General features: G+C 34.0%; 1 protein-coding gene across 1 annotated transcript; it reads right to left on the bottom strand.

The window, feature by feature from the left end:
• Nucleotides 1–3,312: 3,312 nt before the first annotated feature.
• LOC149176405 (histone H2B.4-like) lies at nucleotides 3,313–3,660 on the bottom strand. The gene has a single exon (XM_089421458.1). It carries the CDS (start codon nucleotides 3,658–3,660, stop codon nucleotides 3,313–3,315), a length of 348 nt encoding a protein of 115 aa, XP_089277584.1.
• Between the last annotated feature and the right edge of the window lie 19,568 nt (nucleotides 3,661–23,228).

Genomic DNA, 23,228 nt, shown 5'->3' with positions numbered 1-23,228 from the left:
ATTTATATTTAGAATTGGTTGGATCTCACAAGCACCATAAATATGTGATTTATAAAAGATAATAATAAAATTGTTCCTTTCTATGTACCTCTATTTTCAACATGGTATCCTCTATGGGCTTGACTCCCTCTAAGCAGGGCGCAGAGAGATGAAAAATATCTAAGGTTTTGTTTTATGTAAATAGCTCAATTTAAGTGTATTGTTATGTGAGTGTTGTTAGTTTGTTTTTGTGTTTGTATGATCATTGTCTTTGTCTCTGAGATTCTTTTCAATCTGACTCCAGTCTAGGATGCCGGAGAGGAACATTATATCATAGATCACCCACTAAAATCGAATATTGCCAGCCGGAGGGCCTGTGGATCTGTCAGGAAAAACCAACTACCAATTTATGAGGAGAAACATTTGTTTTGAGCGTATATGTTGCATGTTTGCCATCGTCTGTGTACCACTGCGTGAAAAGAAGCCACCAAGTTCTGTGCATAAATCTGGTGTCCCATTCAAGTTTATAGCCATAATTGTGCTTTCTCTTAAAGGAGAAATTGTTGTCGTTGAATTGTAAAGTTTGCACCAACTAACGAATTGACACGAGGAGAAGTTTGTATCGATATGTTCTTATTTTTATTTTTTGTAAGTTATATTTGGTGCAGAACCAATCGTTGTAGAGTATAACATAATTTAAATCAATGGTTGTTAGCCCTTGGAAACCCCTAAACATATCAATGTTTTAATTGTGTTTACATATTGTTATGGTTTGGTTTTTTTGCGCTCGAAAACCCCTGGACAACAACTACAGGTTACAAAATGAGATCCATGTGTGCGAATTAGGTCAAGTTGTTAGATCATTTTTTGGCCACATTCAATATTCGAACCATTTGCCTAACAAATGATGGATATCCGAAAGAAAAATATCTGAGAGATGGTGATTGGTCCATAGGATGGTTCGTCACTTGACAACTCTTATAGCGGAAGCCCCGATGAGCCAAGTCATCAATATTGTTGATCTTTCAAAGTTCATCATGAATGGTCAGAATGAGGTGTACTTTAAATGAGTCATAAGGTAATCTCAAAGATGTGGAGAAGGAAACAACGGAGTCTAGATAATTGTAGAGTGGGTAGAGTTTCTGATGAAGACCAGTGAGACAGAATAATTTTTGGTTGGATCTCACAAGCACCATAAATGTGTGTTGTATCTGTGTGATTTAGAAAATACAATAATAAAATTGTTCCTTTGTGTGCGTATCTCTATTTTTAACAGGAGGAAGAAAATTTTTAAATGTAGCCAGAAATTGATAACAAAAAAAAGAAATTTTTCCAAACAAAAAATGTGAATGTAAGCATGACTAGGCCTAAATTAAATATTAAATATCCAACTTGTAGTTTTCTAAAACCTTAGAATTTAAAACCGAGGATGGTGCTAGGCTTGGAATTCAAAAGGAAAGAACACTCATGACACTGCCTTAGCAACCCACATGATTTCCCACGAGAAAGATAATATCAAGCTATAGTCAAAGCTCACAAACATAGAAACACAGGGGCTTCCACAGGTTGAGAGTGACATTTACCTTGCAAAGTTTTGTTTAAGAATAGAAAGTTCCAGTGTTAAAATAAATATAAAATGTTAGATTCTAAATATGTACCCTCCATAGTTGCAAAGGTGCCCTGGCTAAACCTATTGAAAATATGGGTATAGAGAATGAAAATTTGAAGTCCAACAATGAGTGCATAAAAATAAATGCCAATGTATCTTATATTTTGGCTTACTAATCTAGAAAATGTAGGTTCAAGTCAACATAAAAGAAATTAATATGTATTTGGCCTTACTACTCCAGACAATGTAGATTCAAATTGGCATAAAAGCATTTAGGTTTGTTTTATGTGTATCTCCTTACAAAAGAGAAATATCACTAACCATATTAAACACTAGAACTCTTGGAGCTTTACCATCTTGAAAATGCTACATATCAAATAGCTGACCATACCCATTGAATATTTGAGTATAATAAGCCACATTCAAAAAATGTGGGTAAGGTTATTTAAACCATTATAACAACCTTCCCAACCAAGGTTAAATTGAAAACCCCAATATATTCAAGTAACCCATTAAAATAAGCAATTCCCATTTAGAGCAAGTAGCAGGAATAAGCATTAGATAATCATTGCATTAAACTGAACTGTTCCCAGTTACAGCCAATGATTAAACAAATAAAACAAGGTTTAATGCATAAATGAGATGAGAATTGTGAGAAATCTTTTAGTTTTTGTAAAACGTTACTATGCTTCTACCTTCCAAAAATAAAATAAGAATCAATATAAAATTAATCTTGGAAAGCATCCTAGAAACAACTAACTTTGCACTACAGAGGGAACATTTATACAATTCCAACTAATCCATATTTTGCTTCTACTTAGAGGAGTTAGATATCACAAACAAAGGTATTAACTTTCACTTGAATCATTCATTTAGATGGAAATCCCAAAGAAAGTCTGAACTAATTTCCACCTCTCCAACAAGGATCAGGAAAACTTAGAAGGATTAGGCTTAGTAGAAAGATTCACTCAATCAATCAAACCATCCTACAAAAAATATATTACTCAAAGAAAGGATAGGGCCAAATTCTCAAACCCATTCCATAAATTTACTGACCACAAGAATGATAATAAGATCCATCAACCACTCCTATGGTCAACACTTGAATACACAACTCATCCAAATAATTACAAAAAGGAAGATCCAAAAAGTTTCAATTCAATGTTAAGAAGAAAAAACAAAGATGTGCTACATTAGATAAAAAAAGACATCGTTTAATGAATTTGTTTTAAAAACACACAAAAACAGATGCCATGGAGGACAAGGTACAAGGTTATCAAAAGTATTTTAAAATGAGCGCTACGACATTACTGCGGTTTGTGGCCCTTGCCACCTAAAAGATTAGGAATTCCACGAAATTTTCAACCATCTAAAAACCTTACTAAATAAAAGGTTAGGGTTTCATGAAATTTTCAACACAGATGGGATTTAGACAAAATCTCGAGAAACACACAATTCCCCAACCTTCAAATCCTATAAAAAAATCCAAACACCAGTTAGCCATTGCATGGTTGTTTCCTCCAACCTTAAAAAAACAATTTTTACAGGAAAAAAATTATTAAGCCAAGGAACATGTTCAAAGTTCCAAAGAAGAGGTGGTGTCCAAATACACCAATCAATTCAATTCAAAGAAAAATACCAAATTTAGGCATTGGTAAACATCGTAACAACCCTTGTACCCTCTGAAACAACGTGCTTTGTGAGCTCCCGTGGATAAGGAAGCCTTAAATAATGGTCTGAATCTCCGGAGAGGTAATAGTAGGTTTCTTGTTGTAGTGGGTGAGCTTTGATGCCTCACTCGCCAATTTCTCAAAAATATCATTAATGAAGGAGTTCATCATTCCCATGGCCTTGTTGGAAATTCTGATATCAGGATGAACCTGTTTCAAGACCTTAAAGATATAGATCTTGTAGATCTCAATGTTCTTCTTATACCTCTTCTTTCCCTTCTTGTCTTTGTTTTCCATTGGCAGTTTTTTCTCAGCGTTTGGAGCTGGTTTCTTCTTTGCAGCTATAGATTTCTCTGCAATGGGTTTCTTCTTAGCTGGTTTGTTCTCTACCTTGGGAGCCATTGTTAGAGTTAGAATCTAACGAGAACAAAGATTTGAGTTCTTTGAAAACCTAAGTTGAGAGCATAAACAAAAATTCAATACTTGAAATTCTAACCCTATACGATTATAAAGTGGTTAGTTTGTTGGAAAGTGAGTCCTCGTATGGGGGAATTATTGAGATTCATCACTTGTTAAGGATGATGAATCTCAATAGTGTCACCAACAACAACCTCACAATAATATTCCTATCGGCATAATTATCTGTTGCATTAGCGATTTAGGCTATATATCATGGTCGAAACTTATTATATGTCATATTTTTTTTATTAAATATAAGCCCCCTCTCCTTACAAAACTAAGGGTTTCAGGTGACATTAGAAGATAAACTTGAATTGTTTACATTAGTCGTGGTTAATGTTTTTTATGGTTATGGAGTTCCATGGTTATATATTTTTGTGCCATGAGATCACATCACAATGGTGGCAAGTTTATGGTTTTGATCTGATGAAGCATGTTCTGGGAATATTGTTATGCTAACGATCTCAATCCTCTACCACTTGCCACTCTCATTTGTGCCTCTTGACACCCTAACGAGCTTTAAAACGTTTTCACCTAACCCTATAGAGGTTTTTCCTCTGCTACTCTTTTCGGTTGGTGGATATACAATAATAATGCATGTAATTACTTCATACATTAATTAGGAAGCCTTTCTTTTACATGTTTGCTTCCTTGGTTAAGAATGTTTCTCACGTCCGACCAGGTTTTTCCCCTTAGGAGGAGTTGACGAGTTATGGTCATTCTGTTGTAGCTCATGGAGACTAATTAACATAGTCATGATGTTGTCCCTCTTCAGAGATCTAAGGCATAGCTCTACTACTACATAGGTCAAAGGTATATCGAATTATGAGGGTTATATTTTATTTACTTTATTTGTATCATTTATTGGGTCATTTCCTTATGATTTTCTCTATCTTTTTAGGCCCCCTCCCTTCCAACCAAACTGTGCTATACAAGTACATGTATACATAATAGTTTCCGCTTCTTCTTGTTTTCTTAGAGCTCCAAGTTTTCACCATTTACACGGTTTCAATATTTACCTTATTGATTGAGTGGTCTACATGTTAATGTTTCTACCCATAAGACCTTATTCATTGTTGGATTTCTGGCATGCTCTTCTCAACACATTAGAGCTTAAATATTATGGTCCATGTTCTTACTATCTTTAATTTCATTTTTCTTGAGGGATTTACCAAGATGTTAGAAGGGATGATGTTGCCCTATGACAAAACCCTTAAATGCATCATCCCATACTTTCTTTTTCATATAATAGAAGACATTATATCCTCGACTTTATAGGAGTCACCCTGATTAATTACAGGGTTGTGACTGTAAATATATTCTTATTTTTGGCCTTTGGAGTTTGAATTCTTTATGGTTTATGAACTATCACATTATGCATGTTGCACGATAATACCAAATCCTTAAGTACAACTTCCTTATATATATATATATATATATATATATATATATATATATATATATATATATATATATATATATATATATCTTATTAATCCCTTATGGGACTATTGTAGTGAAAACACAACACCGCCATTTTATTATATCATAATAGACATTGGGACGCTTTTTCGCATTGCATGTAGACTTTGAGTGTGATTGCTTCATTTGAAATCTATTTTTCTTTTTATTTAAACTTGTTTTAATTTTATATCTTGCATAAATTTCATTAAGTTTGTTTGTTAATAAAATTTGTAAATAAGTCTTTTTTTTTAACATCTTAATTAATTAGATTAATGAATAAAATAGTCCTTGAGACCAAGATGTGTGCATAGGCTTTAACCCTTAATCATTAACCAATGTAGCATATTGTTTAAATATATATCAAAGATTTTTGGCATTGATACTTTGATATCAGAAGAATCCTTTTGGAAATTTTCGATACCCAAAGTCTGATCCATCATAGTAATGTGGAACTTTTCAATAAACGTATAAAGTGGCTACGCCATAAAACCTATGATAATAAAATATTTGAATAAATGATCCACATTCCACATCATTGCCTCTGCTCCTGCATATCAGAGGTAATGCACATCGGGGATTTCCTATTGAGACATATTTAAAAAAATCTGATAACATCATTCACCGACACTCCGATATGATTCCTTTCCGATATTTCGATATTCCAATATTTCGATATGCCAAACCATTAATGTCGATACACCTTGTCTCTCCGACTTATGATAATCATATCCCTCTGATCTCTGATATTTTGATGGTCATGATCGCTAATACTACGATATCCTCATATCTCCGATCTTTGATCTTCCCAATCCTCGACTCTTTGGTAAACCTCTCCTATCCATATCGAAACTTCCTATTAGTTATCACTCTTTTCAACGCCCCATATCAAATCGCAAATACAAAACCTCCGATATTATGGCCCTGGTAAAAATATTAAAGGGATTTTAATGTGATATCAGATCCGCTCCATATCGGAGCCGCCCAGTATTGCAACTATTTCATTTTGTCTCATTTTAAAAGTTCAATGAGCTTACCTTCAATACCACTCAACTCTTGTCACGTATAAGTAAAAAGAACTTAATTAATTTAAAAATGTCTCTTGGCATAAGTATAGTTTAACACATTTTTATAGTTTAATCTAGGTTTCTCTATTTTAATAAAAAAATCCAACTATTTAATATAATTCTATTTTATGTTTGACTTCCGATTAAAGGCCGACTGTGAGAACATATCAATCACCAATGTAATTCCTCTTGGTCAAAAAAGAGATTTATTAATTGGTAAATATGGTGTTGAATTAGTTGAATAACAATTAAATTGCCCGTAAATTCTTCCTATCCATTCGGAAAAAGAGGGATCATTATTATCTGTGCAAACCAAATTGGGCAATTCAACCTGCATTCAACTAAAACAAACTATTTTCGTTCAGCTGAAGAAAACCTCTAGATCGATTGTTGACAGATATAAGGGGGGTTTTTAACTCGGTAAATCTTGTATAAATGCCCTTTTCTTCAAAGAGGTACAGGGAGGTCGCGATTCACTTGAGTGGGATTCTCTGTAGTTGTTCGATTTGTTCAATAACACTATTGTTATGTACAGAAAGGCTAATTATAGAGAAATCAAAGGGTTTTTGGCTTTGTTCTCACTGCTTAGCACTATTGTAGGTAATGTGATTATGGGTTTAAGCTACTTGAGGACCACATATTTTGTAATAAGCTTTGACAATGTTTAATAAATTTCCATTCTTGTGCACTATTACTAGAATGTTAAATTTGTATATTCTTGTCAATTTTTTATAATTAGTTTTGATCTACATTTTAAGTAGAATGTTTCTTTGGTATCTAACACTATTGTTGATTCATATTGTGATATGTTGTAGGATGCTATATCCATGATGAAAAATGAGATCAAATTCATACTTAATTCATTGAATTATACTTGTGGTGAATGATAACTATTTATTATTCATTTAGAGGTGTATTTTTCTTTTATGTGTATTAATTGAAATGAACTATTTCTTTTTATTAATACAAATTTTATAATGAATTATGTTTAATATGAATTCAGGCTTTTAGGTGGACTTACCTTAATAACTATTTATTAAATTAGATTCATTTACATAGTTGATTTAACATTTTATGAGTTTACAAACTATTTTGAAATTCATAATCGAATATTAATTCTGGATTCATTCATAAACCAGTCATTCCCCCTATTTTATTTAATTTTCTCTCAGATTGGGAGAGGGATATCCCATTCTAGTTTGAGATAGGTTTTCATGTTTTAGATTAGTTCTACATTTACATCTTAGTTTTCATCAATACCTCTTTTAAAGAGGAAAATAAATCATTTAATGGTGGTTTGATTAGCCTTTTAAATCGATCAAACCTTTATCTTGATATATATATATTTTAATTTACATCTTTAAAGATCGATATAAAGGAAATGTAACATAGTATTATGTGGATAGACTAAATGTTAGTTTAGGTTAGATAAGTATTAGATTAGTTTTAGGTTATTCTTAGATGATAGGGTAACTAGACCCATAACCAGTCGAAACCACCATATTCAATGGAAAAGGAGTTGCTTTAAGTTCTCGACTAGGTGGTCTCTCCTAATGTTGATGAAGGACATTTTTTCCGATCAACAGGGACTTATGGCATTGTTTGTTCATTTTCGTTGTATTAGCCTTATGTGTAGATGGTTTTTGATCTAATAGCACTGATGTATGGTTACACCTAGTTATTTAAATTTAGCTAGGTTAATCTCTCTCTCTCTCTCTCTCTCTCTCTCTCTCTCTCTATATATATATATATATTTCTCTTTGTTCATGCTTTGTAATTTTTAGTTATGTAGTATTGTTAGTACATAAGTTTTTTTCTTTCCTTTTACAAAAGACAATACAGTTCGTGATTCTTTATTACATTTCTATACATATTTCCAAGCTTATGTTTCTTTGTATATAATTTTATATGGAATAGTCTTATGTGACATACACATACATATAAATAGGATAGCATTTGCATGATATACACATATATATAAATAAAATAGTCTTTTAGTGATAAAGTTAACCCCTTTAGTATTTTGTTTAGTTTGGAGTAACTTGAGTGGGTCTGTTCTCAAGACTTGCCTACCCTCTCAAGACCCCTATCCCGAACTCAGAACTATCACTGAGCTCTTAGAACTCCCCCAACCTGGCTTGGATATTAATTTGGTTCAACATTAAGAATAGGTATTCCAACATTATAGTTTTATATTTATTTACAATAACATTTACCACCAAAAATGAGTGTCAACATAGAAATTAAATAATAACATCACATCTCAAATGAAACAATACATATAAAAGAAAACATATATATAACATTTATATGTTCAACCAGTTTAGGCTGCCATGAAAATCACGAGGGGAAATAGAATGTTCCACCTGACCAATGATAAACATTAACCTATACCAAGACTCTTCCTTAGCCATTTCACTTCCAGAGAAGTTTTCCTTGACAATGATGACACTAAGTCCACCTAGGACTTCTCTAACCACATTAGGTCTAGCCCATGGAAAATTTGAAAGATGGAAATTTCTCTTAAAGTTTAAAAACCTTGGTGAATCTTGTAGTCCGTCATATGGAATCTATAAAATGTTTGACAATATTTTTGTAAAAACTCAAATTGATAATAATTTTATACAATATCTAAATAAAATTTTAGCAATTTTTAAGGTGAAATAATTTTATATTATAAAATTTGTGTGAATCATTTAAAAAAATGGAAATTAGCAAATCTTTTTTTTGGAAAAAGAATGGAAAATTAGCACACTTGCAAATATTAGCCCCTAAAATTTTCCCTGGTCTAGCCTAGGGTTGTCACTGACCACACATGGTTTAGTTTGTAATTCCACTAGGAAACCAACTCAAGAATTCCTTTTTTATGGCAGTGGCTCGTCTCCCTGAACAACGTCATGTATGAGGGTATCGAGATTACAAATTTTATTTCTTGTCTTAAGCCCCCTGCAACAAGGCTCCATGTTCACAAGGTTGCATTAGGTTCTTTCTTCTCTCACCCTCATGGCTTCATTTTCCCTAAATGAGAAAACTTATCTCTAGGGGGAGGAATAATTGTCTTCCAATTGTTTGGTAAGTGAAACTCTCATTTACCATGTTTTCCCACCATAATTTTCATGGCTTGAATGTATGAAATATCTATTAATAAAAAAGAAAACATTTATCCTCATCACATGTTCATGTTAGGCCCCTAACATGGGCCCACATTCTACCAAGTATCTTAGGAAAAGTAAGTAGAATATTTACAAGTTTATTGAGGGATATTACATGATCCTCCCCTCGAGCTAGCCTATTGAGTCTCTTTTAGTACATGGCATAAATCAGGTGGAATTCAATGTTTTTCCCTAATCCGTGCCCATGTATGGGATATGGATATTGAATCATCTATTGAATGCCCACATAGAGTGAACTACATGTGAATGTTTGGTGGATGAGTGAGTAGGTTCCATGGTAAAGGTTGAAGTGGGTTGGTTGTTAACTCTTGTATTTGGGAGAGTCTATATTTGGAAATCACCAGTGCGTGTGCTTCAGTGTTTTTGTGGTCTATCCCCTCCTTACCTTGAAAGTAAAGAGCGAGTACTACTATTTCCCCATACAATTTGCATCATGCACGTCTACCCAATAGATGTTTATGAAAGGCTTTGAGAAAAATAGTAATTGAGGTCTAAGTGGTAAATTGGAGAGTTCAAAGGTGGTGTATTTATTAGTTTCTATTAATCATTAATTAGGAAGCATATATAAAATAATTTCACTGTATTGTTTACTTGTATATCCTACCAATAAATAATATGATTAGGATCATATATGTGATTCTTTAATAAATAATAATGGAATATGTTATGTATACATATATGACTGGGCAGGGCCAATTGATATCCTAGAGGCGCAATTCAGACAAGTTCAAAAGGGCCAAAAAATTGAGGAGCCAGTTTTGTATAGGTTCCCCACCTCAAAGTACTCTTTTTTGGTTTGACCCTTACATACATATGATCTCCCACTCGAAATTCCCTATAGATTCATCTTTTATTTGCATAAGTTTTTTGTCAATCCTAAGAAGCCTTTAAATTTAGTCATACCTTCCTCACATTATTCCCCAATTCTTTTAGCATATCTCTACCCAATATTAATTTATCTTCAATATTATACCAATGAAGAGGTGTCCTCCACTTTTTCCCATATAATACTTCAAATGGGCTACTTCTTAGTGAAGCATGATAGATATTATTATACACAAATTCCACTGGATGGACATAATCTCCCACTTGGTTGGCTATTGTGTGTTGTACATTATTAGCATATCCTCAAACACTTGGTTCAATCGTTCAGTTTTCCCATCTGTCTGTGGATGGTAGGAAATACTAAAATGTACTTCAATGCGTAATATAATAAAGAGATCCTTCCAAAAACTTGAGTCAACTTCACATCTCTATCAGAGATTACGATCTTAGGTAAACCATGTAAACAAAAAATTTCTCTCATGAATGTGTCAGCAATTTCAAAAACTTTGTAGGTTGACTGTATAGTAACAAAACATGTTGATTTACTTAATTTATCTACCACCACCATTATGGAGTCATTCTACCTTTTTGACTTGGGTAGACCTGTGTTAAAATTTAGAGTAATAATCTCCCATCTCCATTCAGGAATGGGTAATGTGTGAAGTAAACCTATTGGATGTTGATGTTTAACCTTTACCTGTTAGCACTCTAGAAATTTTTGCAAGTATTTTGCCACTTCTCTCTACATACCAGGTCAAAAATAATCCTTCCTCAAAGAAAAATTAATTTCTAAGAACCAAGGTGGGCAGCATAGGGGCTTTGGTGATACTCATAAAAAATTAATTTCTTAATAGATTGTTGGTTGGGAACATAAATATTGTTCTTATAAATCAAAAAATTATCTTTATTAGTCATATCCTAATTGTTTTCACTATTTTCTTCTAACTTTATTTTCTGCCATAAAGATTGATATTCTTGGTCTCTTCGGGCTACATCTTTAATATGATTTGTGAATCAAATTTTATTTGGCTAAATAAAATTTCATAAATACAATATAGCCTCCTACTTAAGGTATCACCCATTTTTATTTACCTTTTAAATTTTTTATATTGAACTTAAATTCAATTAAGAAAGCAATCCATCATGCTTGTCAAACGTTAAGGGTGAGTTGTTTAAAGAAACCTTATGTAGGTGAGACAGGTCGATCTATTAAGCGTAGAATTTAAGAACTTGTTGGGGACATTAGACAGCTCTTGTTGAACATTATGTTAAAAAAATGATGACGCGCTCAGTATTTAGCTCAAAAATCAAAGTTCTCACAATGGCTCGAAACCTAAACAACCACATCCATCTCAGAAAAACGATCCTAACTCAATTCATTTCAGTAAAAGCCAAGTTCATATGAGGAAGTTATTGAGTTCTATTTGCTTTGCTAAATAGACGAAATTTGCAAAAAAATGCCCAGTCATTGCACAGTCAGCAGTCCATACTGTTGACATGGAAAGTGACTAGGAAGGGTCAACTTAGTCAACATTCAATCATGTCTTGCCAAGTTTCACAATGTTATTTGGGTTTCATATTGCTGACTTTCCCAGTTTGATTGGTTGACTTCGGACCAATAAGAGAATGCCACGTGGCCAGCCCCAAGGCTACTGCGTGGCACCTCCCAACAGCCTAGGAAGAGTGCAGTTCAACAAAATATATTATGGAGGTGTTGGGGTTCGACCCCTTCACCTCCAACCTGCAGACCAAACCTTCATATCAACTCCGCTGCGTTATGAATTAACCATTATAGTGCACAAAATATATATAAAGCTTACCATGTTAAGAGTTGGTGGTTAGGGGAGGGCCAGCCTACAGGCCAACCCTCCCCGTGTGATAGCAAAACATGATTACCGTAAACAGTTTGGAGGCCGCTCTAAAAACCCATAACTGTGATAGTAACTGCAGTATGTGAACGCAACTACAGTTACCATAAACGGTTAGACAGCGGCTATAGCATAGAACATGCCCCTGATAATTAGTGAAATGTGAATGGATCCAATGGTTATCATGGAGATCAGCTAACTTGGTGGCCATCACTACAAAATCGTGATGTTTAACCACCACATGTGACCCTTCGACGAAACTGCCAACAGTTTCGGAAATTGTTAGCCTAATCCACGTGATTAGCACTAATCACTGCAGTTAAACTTGACTTATATTTAATTAATCTAGAGTTTAAAATGGTGGAATTATAGTAGATTCTGATAATTATGGTGCCAATCCGAAATTTAGTGGCCCTAACTGGATTCATTCCAGATTTAGAGGAGATTTTCAAGGGAAAAACAATCAGAGGAATAACTGGAGCAATTTTTGACCAAATGAGCTCAGGAAAAGGTGTTACTAGCTAATTTCAACATTTTGAACACATTTGTGTAGGTATCAAGAGAAGTAGAGCTTTCTAAATAGCATTTTTTTTTCCATATTGAGCTAATATAGAGGCCCAAGCCATGGAAGTTGGACCAAGGGGATGTAGTCGAGGATGGGTGAACTCCTTCATCAAAACATTGTGTTAAAGCGTGTCTTTGATGGTTTTCTTTAATTTGAATGGCTATTGTTTAGTACTTGTTTTTGAAGCTATTTTGTTCATGTCTCTCACATTAAACTTGAAGAAATTTACCTGTTTCAATCACCAAACAACCTAAGGAAACTTATGCAAAGGAAGCAATGAACAAGAACATGTTTATAAATATGTAATTAAAATTAACACAGTAAAACTAACATTCAATAAAATATCAAGTTTTTATCAGAGCACTGGGTTGATTTTCTTGACTGTTTGAGTTTTGTGCAAGTAGGGTTTTAATGGTTGCAAAATTGTGATGCTTACAAGGTTAAATTTGCAGAGAGAAGGGAAATTGTTGGTTGCAACTCCTAAGGTTATGCCTAGAATAAGGAGAGCCACAAGGCCACAATCTCCACCACCCAAAGTTCCAATTCCAACTGCACTTGAAACTCCTCAAGTTTTGCCTTCAACTGAGATTGAAGAGGTACAAGTAGTACCAATTTCTGAGCCTGAATCCACAACCATTATGTCTGGAGAAAGAGAGCCTAAAGGTCCTTCTTTAGAAGAGGAAGAATTCAAGAAAGATTTCTACACTTTAACTGAGATGGTTAAAGTCCTCCATGAAGAGAAGAACACTACAATGGTTGGAGAGAGTTCTAAGTCTCCACATGGAGAAGGAGGCTCAGAGGATAAAAAGGATGAGAAGAAGGATTCAAAGGGTAATGGCGGAAAGCCACTTCCATCTCCACCATCCTCATCATATTCCTCATCATCTTCATCATCTGACACATCATCATCTTCCTCTACCACCACTGAAATTGTCCATACTCATTCAAAAACCCCAAAATGAAAAACTCTTTTACTCAAACTGGATATTAAGTTTGAGCTTCCCATGTGCAATGGTGAAGTGAATGTAGAAAAGTTAGACAATTGGATTCAACAATTGGAGGTATACTACAGAATTCAGAACCTTCAAGAAGATGACATAAGGATCTAGTTGGCTTCATTGAGGCTAGAAGGAGCAACATTAGTCTGGTGGGAAGCAAAGACTCAAGGGGAAATGCGAATTCATGGTAAGATATCCATTTCTTGGGTCAAATTTGTTTATACAATTAAAATACAGTTTTGTCCTTTAGCCTATATGAAAAAATCCATTATGAGTTGGCATAATTTTAGGGAGCTTAAAGGCCAAACAATCCAAGATTATACACAGGAGTTTAGAAAGAGGGCTTTGTTGTTAGGAGTAAATTTGAATTCCCAAGATACACTGTTGAAATATATTGGGGGTTTACATTCCTATTAGAAACATACTATCCTTATGTTCAATCCAAGCAATTTTGATGAGGTATGTGTGCAAGCCACACACCTTGAAGCAAGGGGAAAGAACATTTAGGAAGAGGGTAGTAAGAAGAATCCTTTCAACAGTAAGGAGAAAGAGAAGGGAGGAAAATGGAAGGGAAAAAAGAATGAAAGTGTGAAGAAAGAAGGGGAGAAAACTACATTCCAACATTGTTCCAAAGTTGGGCATGATGAAGCCCATTGTTGGAAATTACGTCCCGAACTAAGGCACAAGAAACAAAACAATAATGGAAAACAAAAGATGACCACTACCATAGAACATGACCTTGGTTCAGATTCTGGTGACGAGACCAAGATTTCAGCCATGGTCACAAAAGGGAAAGAAGTTGTTGCAAGCACTAGTTCCTCAAACAGTCAAAACAACACTCCAAATGAAGAAACACGAATAGAGTTGTTTCATGTAAGGGTGATTTCAAATCATACAAAGATAGATGCATTATTCTATAGTGGTTCACAATCAAACTTAATTTCAAAAGACTTGGTTAAAAAACTAAACCTTGAAACTGTACCTCATCATAAGCCATATCCATTTGGATGGATAGTTAACAATGCAAACTTACAGGTTACAAGAAAGTGTTTGTTCAAGTTCACCATTACTGAAAATTTCATTGATGAAGTTGAGTTGGACGTAGTTCCACTTGACATCTCAGGAATCTTTTTGGGTTTTCCCTATTTGTGTGATAGGAAAGAAATATTTTATTGCCATGAAAACAAATACTTATTGCTCAAGAATGGGGTGGAGTACATTGTGAGAGCCCAAAAAGATGAACATTGCTTTGGTTAATGCAGGACAGATGAAAAGACTAGTAATGCAAGTAAAAAATTTGTGCTTCTCATGATCAAGAAGAAGAATGATATTGATTATGAATCTTTTAAAAGTTGTAATGATAGATTGAAATATGATTTGTTTTATGTGGTAAGAAAGCATGGAGAGATGTTTCAGGAACCAAAGGGGTTAACTCCCAAGAGGGGAATTCAACATGAGATACAGCTGCAGCAGGATGTTCCACTTCCAAATATTGGTATGTACCACATGTCGATTATGGAGAGCATGGAAATCAAGAAGAAAATTCAAGAATTTCTGAAAAAAGGTATCATACGCCCATCTACTTCGCCATGTGGTTTTCCCATTGTTTTTGTGCCAAAGAAGGATGGGACTTGGCACATGTGTGTGGATTTTCGGGCACTAAACAAAATCACAGTAAATAATCATTACCCACTCCCAAGAATTCATGATTTCTTTATCAATTGACGTATGAAAAGTATTTCACTAAGTTAGATTTACGAAGTGGTTGTCATCAAGTTAGAATAGCTAAAGAGGACGTTTGGAAAACCACATTTAAAACTAAACAAGGATTGTTTGAGTGGCTTGTTATGCCTTTCAGTCTTACAATTCCTCTAGCTACTTTCATGAGAGTAATGAATGATGTATTGAGACCATTTATAGATGAATTTTTCATTGTGTACTTAGGTGATATACTCATATTTAGCAAATATAGAGATGAACATGTCATGCATGTAAATAAACTACTTGATGTCTTTGAGAAAAGAACAATTGTTTTTAAAGATGACAAAGTGTGAATTTGGCAAGACTTATTTAGTGTATTTGGGACACATTGTTGGAGGAGGTGAGCTGAAGATAGAACCCTCTAAAGTTGAGGTCATTCTAAATTGGCCCAAGCCCAAGATAGTTATAGAGGTAAGAAGCTTTTTAGGGGAAGCACAATATTGGAGTAAGTTTATTGATAATTTTTCATCCATTGCAACTCCATTACATGCATTGATAAGTGTGAAGAAAGTCTTCCATTGGGGAGATGTACAATAGAAAGCATTTGATTCTTTGATGAAAAATATAAGTTCAACACTGGTATTGGCTCTTTTGAATCTTAGACAACCATTCCAGATTCAAGTGGATGCTAGTGATTATGCCATGGGATATGTTCTTATGCAGCACGGTAAGCTCATTTCATTTCATTCTGAAATTGTTGATGGAGCTGTAACTAACTATCCCACTTATGACAAAGAACTTTATGCATTGGTACAAAGTGTTAAAAAATGGAAGCATTACTTGATGGGAAAGGAGACCATTATCCATATTGACCATCAACCATTGTAGTACTTACAATCACAGTCAAAGTTGTAGCACTCACGACATTTTAGATGGATGGGTTTTCTACAACAATTTCATTTGGTTATCAAGTATAAAAATGGAATCTACAACAAGGTAGCTGATATGCTTTCAAGGCCTATTGTAAATTCATCTATTATACTCAAGCATAATTCTATTTTGCGTGAAAGTTACATTGAAAAATATGCAAATGATAATGACTTTCAAGATGTGTATGCAAGATTGAGTCAAGGAAACCAAATTGAAGAGTTGGATTATCATGGACATAACAGTTTGTTGTATCATTTGGGCAAGTTGTGTATTCCACAAGGAGTAAGAAGCAATATTATAAGGGAGGTGCACACTTCATTGATTGTTGGACACTTTGGTGTAGGCAAGACAATAGCGAATCTCCAAAGGTATTGTTATTGGCCACGCATGTTTGAAAATGTTTCTCATTTCACAAGAGGGTGTTCTTTGTGTGCAACAAGTAAGCCTAGCAATAGGAAACTTGGATTGTACACTCCACTTTCGGTACCTTCATGTCTATGGGAGAGTATTTCAATGGATTTTGTAGGAGGTCTTCCATTGTCAAGGAAAGGTCATGATTACTTGCATGTAGTTGTAGATAGTTTCAACAAAATGTGCATATTAACACCATGTAAAAATAAAATTACAACTGAACAAACAAATCATCTTTTCTTCCAAAACATTTGAGTTCATTTTGGTCTTACTACTTCTATTCTAAGTGATCGAGATTCTTAATTTGTTGGGAATTTTTGGTCGAATTTGTGGGACATGATAGAAAGAAAGTTGAAGAAGAGTACAACCTTTCATCCACAAACAAATGGACAAACCGAGGTGGTCAACAGAAAAATCATTCATCTTCTTAGAGGATATTGCAACAAACATCCCAAGTTGTGGGATGAACAGTTGCATTACATACATCATGCATACAACAGGGCAAAGCATTCTTCCAAAAACGCATCGCCATTTGAGGCATGTTATGGGTACTTGCCAAGATCACCATTGGACTTCATCTTTGAGAAATATGTCACCATAGATGGTTACAGTGACATTGTTAAGGCAAGGAAGTTGATAGAGAAAATCCAGTTGATACATCATACAGTGCAGGAACAACTTGAGAAAAGTCAAAGAAGCTACAAGGCAAGGCATGATAAACACCGAGTTAATCACAAATTTCGAGTTAGCGACGAAGTTTGGTTATATATTAGAAAAAACAGACTTCAAGGGGAAAGTAAAAAGCTTAAGCCAATCCATTATGGTCCTTTTAAAATTAAGGAAAAAAATGGTAATAATGCATTTAAGCTTGATTTTCCTCCTTATATGCAAATATACTCTATTTTCAATGTTGAGAATTTGAGATTGTTTGAGCATTCTTTGATTGATGATCAAGGAGAGCATGTTCAGCTATCATCAATAGATGATTTCTCACCAAAATATCTTGATGAAATTTAGTAGGATCTCATACTTGACAGAAGAACCACAACTTCGAAAAGAGGCGATGTCGAATACCTTAGAGCGGGACTCAAGGGACAAAAGCCTTCTAAATCCAAATGGTTGTAGATCGAGAAGGTGATGGAGCTATACCCTCAACTGTTAAACAATTGATAGTATCTTTTGGGGTTCAAAAGGCTTCTAGTGGGGAGGATTGATCAGGCACTCAGTATTTAGCTCAAAAATCAAAGTTCGCAGAATGGCTCGAAACTTAAATTACTGTGTTCGTCTCGAAAAAACAATCCTAGTGCAACTCATTTCACTAAAAACTGAGTTCGTATGAGGAAGTTATTGAGTTTTGTTTTCTTTTCTAAATAAGCATAATTTGCAAAAAAATGCCTAGTCACTGCACAGTCAGCAGTCCATACTGCTGACATGGAAAGTGACTAGGCATGGTCAACTTTTTCAACATTCAATCATGTCTTGACAAGTGTCACAATGTTATTGGGTTTAAGATATGTAGCACAGTTTGATTGGTTGGTTTTGGACCAATGAAGGAATGCCCCATGGCAAGCCCAAAGATTGCCACATGGTACCTCCCAATGACCTAGGTAGAGGACATTTCAACAAAATATATTGTGGAGGTCCTCAGATTCCACCTCGCGAACTCCTACCTACACACCAAGCCTTCATACCAACTCCGCTACTTTATGACTTAACCATTATAGTGCACAAAATATATATAAAAATTATTGTGTTAAGAGTTGGTGGTTATGGGAGGGCCAAATCGCATGCCAACCCTCCCCATGTGATGACAAAAAAATGTTACCGTAAATTATTTTGGAGGCGTCTCCACAAACCCATAACCATGATAGTCACTGCAATATGTGAACGCAACTACAATTATTGTAAATGGTTAGGCGGTAGCTCCAACATAGCCCATGACCCTGACAATTAGCACCATGTGATTGGATCCGACGAATATGGTGGAGGTTAGCTAATCTGGTGGCCAGCACTACGAAACTGCGATGTTTAACCATCAGATGTGACCCTTTGATGAAACCGCCAATGGTTTCAGAAACTGTTAGCCTAATCCACGTGATTAACGCTAATCAATCAAGTTAAACTTGAATTATATTTAATTAATCTAGAGTTTAAAATGGACGAATTTTAGTGGACTCTGACAATTTTGGCGCTAACCCCAAATTTAGCAGCCCTAACTGGAGTCATTTGAGATTTAGAGGAGATTTTCAAGGGAGAAACTGTCATAGGCATAACTGGAGCAATTTTCGACCAAATTGAGCTAGGAAAAGGTGTTCCTAGCTAATTTCGACATTCTAAACACATTGGTGTAGGTATCTGGAGTAGTAGAGCTTTGTAAACAACATTTTTACCATATTGAGCTAATATAGAGGCCCAAGCCATGGAAGCTAGACCAAGGAGATGTAGCTTAGGAGGGGTGAAATCCTTCATCAAAACATTGTGTTAAAGTGTCCCTTTGATGGTTTGTTGTACTTTGAATGTCTGTTGTTCAGTACTTGTTTTTGAAGCGATTTTGTTCATGTCTGTCACATTAAACTTGATGAAATTTACCTATTTCAATCACCAAACAACCTAAGGAAACTTATGCAGAGGAAGCAATGAACAAGCACATGTTTATAAATCTATAATTGAAATTAACATAGAAAATCTAACATTCAACAACCGATCAAAAAAGCATCATATTTGCATTGAGGATGCTTCTTTCCTTGCTAGAATATCTCATTTTCATCACAACAAGTTCAAAGAGGAAACTGACATTGAAAAGTGAGTTTCCAATAATTTGAACAGGGATGACGATATAAAATCAATAGAAATTGGATTCCTATTGTTTCCTCGAAATTATCTTCTTCTTAAGTTCCATATTGTTCTTGGTCCCTTCCCTCCTGCCTCACGTTTCATTTTTATTTTTTTTATGTTTCCTTGTATTTTTTGAGTTTGTTTACTGTAAAATTATTATTTTTACGATTATTATTTTATATATATTAAGAGTTATGTTTATACATATTTATTTTTTCAATATTTATGTTCCCCTATTTTGTCCTATATATTTATGGTTTTATTTAGATTTTATCTTTTTATATTATTAATATAATTTTTTTTCATTCCTCATTTTTATCCCATTTTATTCCCTTAATATTTACTCTAAGCACAATTTTTAGTTGGTCTTTTCCTTGTCTTTATCTTAACCATATATTTATTTTTAATGTTTATTTGATTGTCCTCCTACCCTTAGTATTTATTCTATTGTATTAATATAATATTTAATTATATTATTTTCTTAACTTTCCTTATTTTTATCCTATTTTCCTTAATCCTAATTATCATTCCATTTTTCCCCTTAAAAATTTATTCTAAATTATTATTATATAATTTTATTCCTTTTCCTTATTTTATCCTTAATACCTATTATTCATTTTTATAAATAATTATATTAGGTATATATATTAATTTATTATTATTTCTTAATAGTCATTTGACTAATTTTTTCAACGATCATTTTCTTTTGACTTTTTGTTCTTTATAATTCCTTGTTGGATCATATTTTCTCCATCTTTTCATCGTGATGATGAACCACATTAGTTGGCTTGAAACGCGTTGACAATTAATTCATTCATGTGATGAATCGTGAAGACAATTTTCAAAAAAAATCTATTCATAGAAGCCTACTTGCAGAAATAGGAAAATTACTATTATCAATAATCAAAATAAACTTCTTCTCTAACATATAATGTGGCTCTACTTTTAATGGATGAACCACTGATGTTAACTTGAAATCATATCCTAAGTAACTTTGTTCACGTTATTTCAATTTCCATGATTCATAGGCCACCACCCAACTCTCTTCAATCAACACACCTCCTACCCCTTCCTGACATGCATATGTACATATAACAAACACCTTCTTTAGGTATGCAATCCTCAAAATTAGGGTTGTAGTCAAAAGATGTTTTAGCTGATAAAATCTATTTTGGAATTTTGTTGTGTAGTTAAAACTTCTCCCCTTATTCTATAAATTTGTTATGGGGTAAGCTACTTTTGAAAACCCCTCTATAAAGTGGCGGTGATAACCTGCTAGCCCCATAAAAGATCTGAGGTCTGCAACATTTTTAGGAATGGGCCATTCAAAAATTGTTTTAATCTTTTCTGGATCTATAACTATTCCCTCTTGAGTGACGACATGCCCCATAGTATTTCATTTCGTATTTATAAAATTCACATTACTATACTCGTTGTATAGTTGGTGTCCCTACAGGGTCTGCAATACTATTTGAAAATTTATTTTATGTTCTTCCATACTATTTGAGTAAATTAGGATATCCTCAATAGAGATCAATACTAATTTGTACAAATATGGGTGGAATATATTATTTATAAGGCACATAAACATGGTCAAGGTGTTAGTAATCCCAGAAGTTAGGACTACAAACTCATATTGCTCGGAACGAGTTCTAAATGCAGTTTCACATATGTTTTCTTCCCTGATACATATTTGATGGTACTAAGAACGTAAATTAATATGGAAAACATAGTAGCACCCTTAGCATTACACCTTTTTCATGTTATACTACACATAGATATATTTCCAACAACGTAAGAAGCATGCCAATTAGAATCCATATGCAAAACTTATGCCACTCAGAAGTTGACCTTCCTATTTTCTATACCATGGTTCAAGAGGATGTCACATCAGCCCCCATTATTCATGGAAAAAGGTATAGCCATGTGATTATGATGTCAAAGACTCTATAAGAGTCCATATTGTAACTCTGGTTAAGATTTGAGGTAGTCAAACTTAACCACTAATAGGTTATTGGGCAGTGTTATAACCAGGTCACTGGGAGGAAGAGGCATTCCATTCTTTCAAGTGATTTTGTTCCATAGTTGAGCAAAGGTAGCTAAGAGGGATATGAGGTAGAGCACAAAGAGAGAATTTGTGCACTATAACAACCCAAGTGCCACAAGCCATACTTCTTTGTAGCTCCAACCATGTTTCTAGGCAGAGAAAGAGAGCAGATTAACCTCACCTTCCAGCTGGGTTTTCTCCCGAAATGGTTTCCTAGAACATATCATGTGTCTCATGTGAGTGTGTGAGATTTTATTTTTCTGTTCTCTATTTTTTGCATAATTTTCACTTGCATGCATGCCTATTTACAATAAAATCTACAAATCTAGAAATTAAATAAAAATGTAATAATGTAGAATTTTATATTTTTAATATAATATTAATAGATTTGTTGTGACGAACTTTCCAGTGGAATATCCACAAAAATTTAGAGATAAGTAAACTGAATATGATCATCGACCTTTTATAGCCATATCAAAATAGCTAAGCTCTAAAGGAGCTTGATACATAGTTTTTGTTTTATTTTGTTTTTATATAATATTATATAAACACATCATCAAGCAGTCTTATACATGACAATTATTTTTTTATACTCTCTGCGTAGAGTAAGTACATATTTTATATTGAAAATCACGGAACAAAGTAATGTCTCCTTGCGTGGAGTACACCTCAATTTTTGAATTCTCAAACATGATAGGCTTCTAGCCCAAAGTACAGTATATGCCATAGGCATCTGCAAAATGTAATTTTCCTCATTAATGAAAATTACGACTTTTTTCCAGGGGAAAAAAAGTAAACTCAATATCTCATTTAGGGGGCAACCCAAGGATCTCTTCTGGAAATACATCAACAAAAATTTGGACAAATGACATATTTTCTAAGCTTGTTGTCTTGTCCATAGAGTTAGTGTCCCTCAGTTGGATTGAATAAATATGAAAACCCTTCCTAATGTGTTTCCGCATCTATGAGGTTGTGATAAATATCAATTTCAAGGGTCTTGTTATCCCTTGGATTTCTTTCCTAACATCTCATCCATTAATAAAAATAATGGTTTTATCTTTACAATTTACAAGGGACCAATGTTTTTCCAGCCAATCCATACTAATTAAAATGTGATCATAAGAACTTAAGAGTAAAATATTTAAATTTATTTTTATTGCCTCACCTGCCAATTCAACAGGAAAATTCTCCACTTTTGTTGCGACTCTCTTTTTTTCCTCAATTCCTAAGTGAACTATCAATGATGACACGACTCCACTAATTTACGACTTATATAGTTCAAGATTTTTCCAGGAACTATTAAAATGGACACATAATGATTGTAAATCTTACCTTCAAATTTAATCATTGTAGGTTGGTACTCGACCTTATGGTCCTCCACTGCAGCATTGATCTTGGGTAGACATATCGCCACTTCCCCTATGGTAGATGCCTCTTGAATCTTTGTTTCTTATTACGTTATTCTACAATAAGGGAAACTTTTAATATAATTTGGTTGTCCAAAACCCCAACATTGTAATAGTGATTTCTGTGGTTGGCCAGATTCATGTTTGCTTCATAGTTTCGTTGGTCTAGATTCATTCTGAAGCTAAGCTTTTTACTGACTTTTTCCTGAAAATTTACTTTACTC

This window comes from Pinus tabuliformis, chromosome 4_1 (genome assembly GCF_031772625.1).
Source record: "Pinus tabuliformis cultivar Carrire ecotype Pingquan chromosome 4_1, CPIR1, whole genome shotgun sequence".
Lineage (NCBI taxonomy): Eukaryota > Viridiplantae > Streptophyta > Pinopsida > Pinales > Pinaceae > Pinus > Pinus tabuliformis.
This window is presented reverse-complemented; position numbering and strand designations above follow the sequence as displayed.

Bases quoted from the DNA above. Each gene is read 5' to 3' on its own strand.
- LOC149176405 (XM_089421458.1), bottom strand. From the start codon at position 3,660: ATGGCTCCCAAGGTAGAGAACAAACCAGCTAAGAAGAAACCCATTGCA.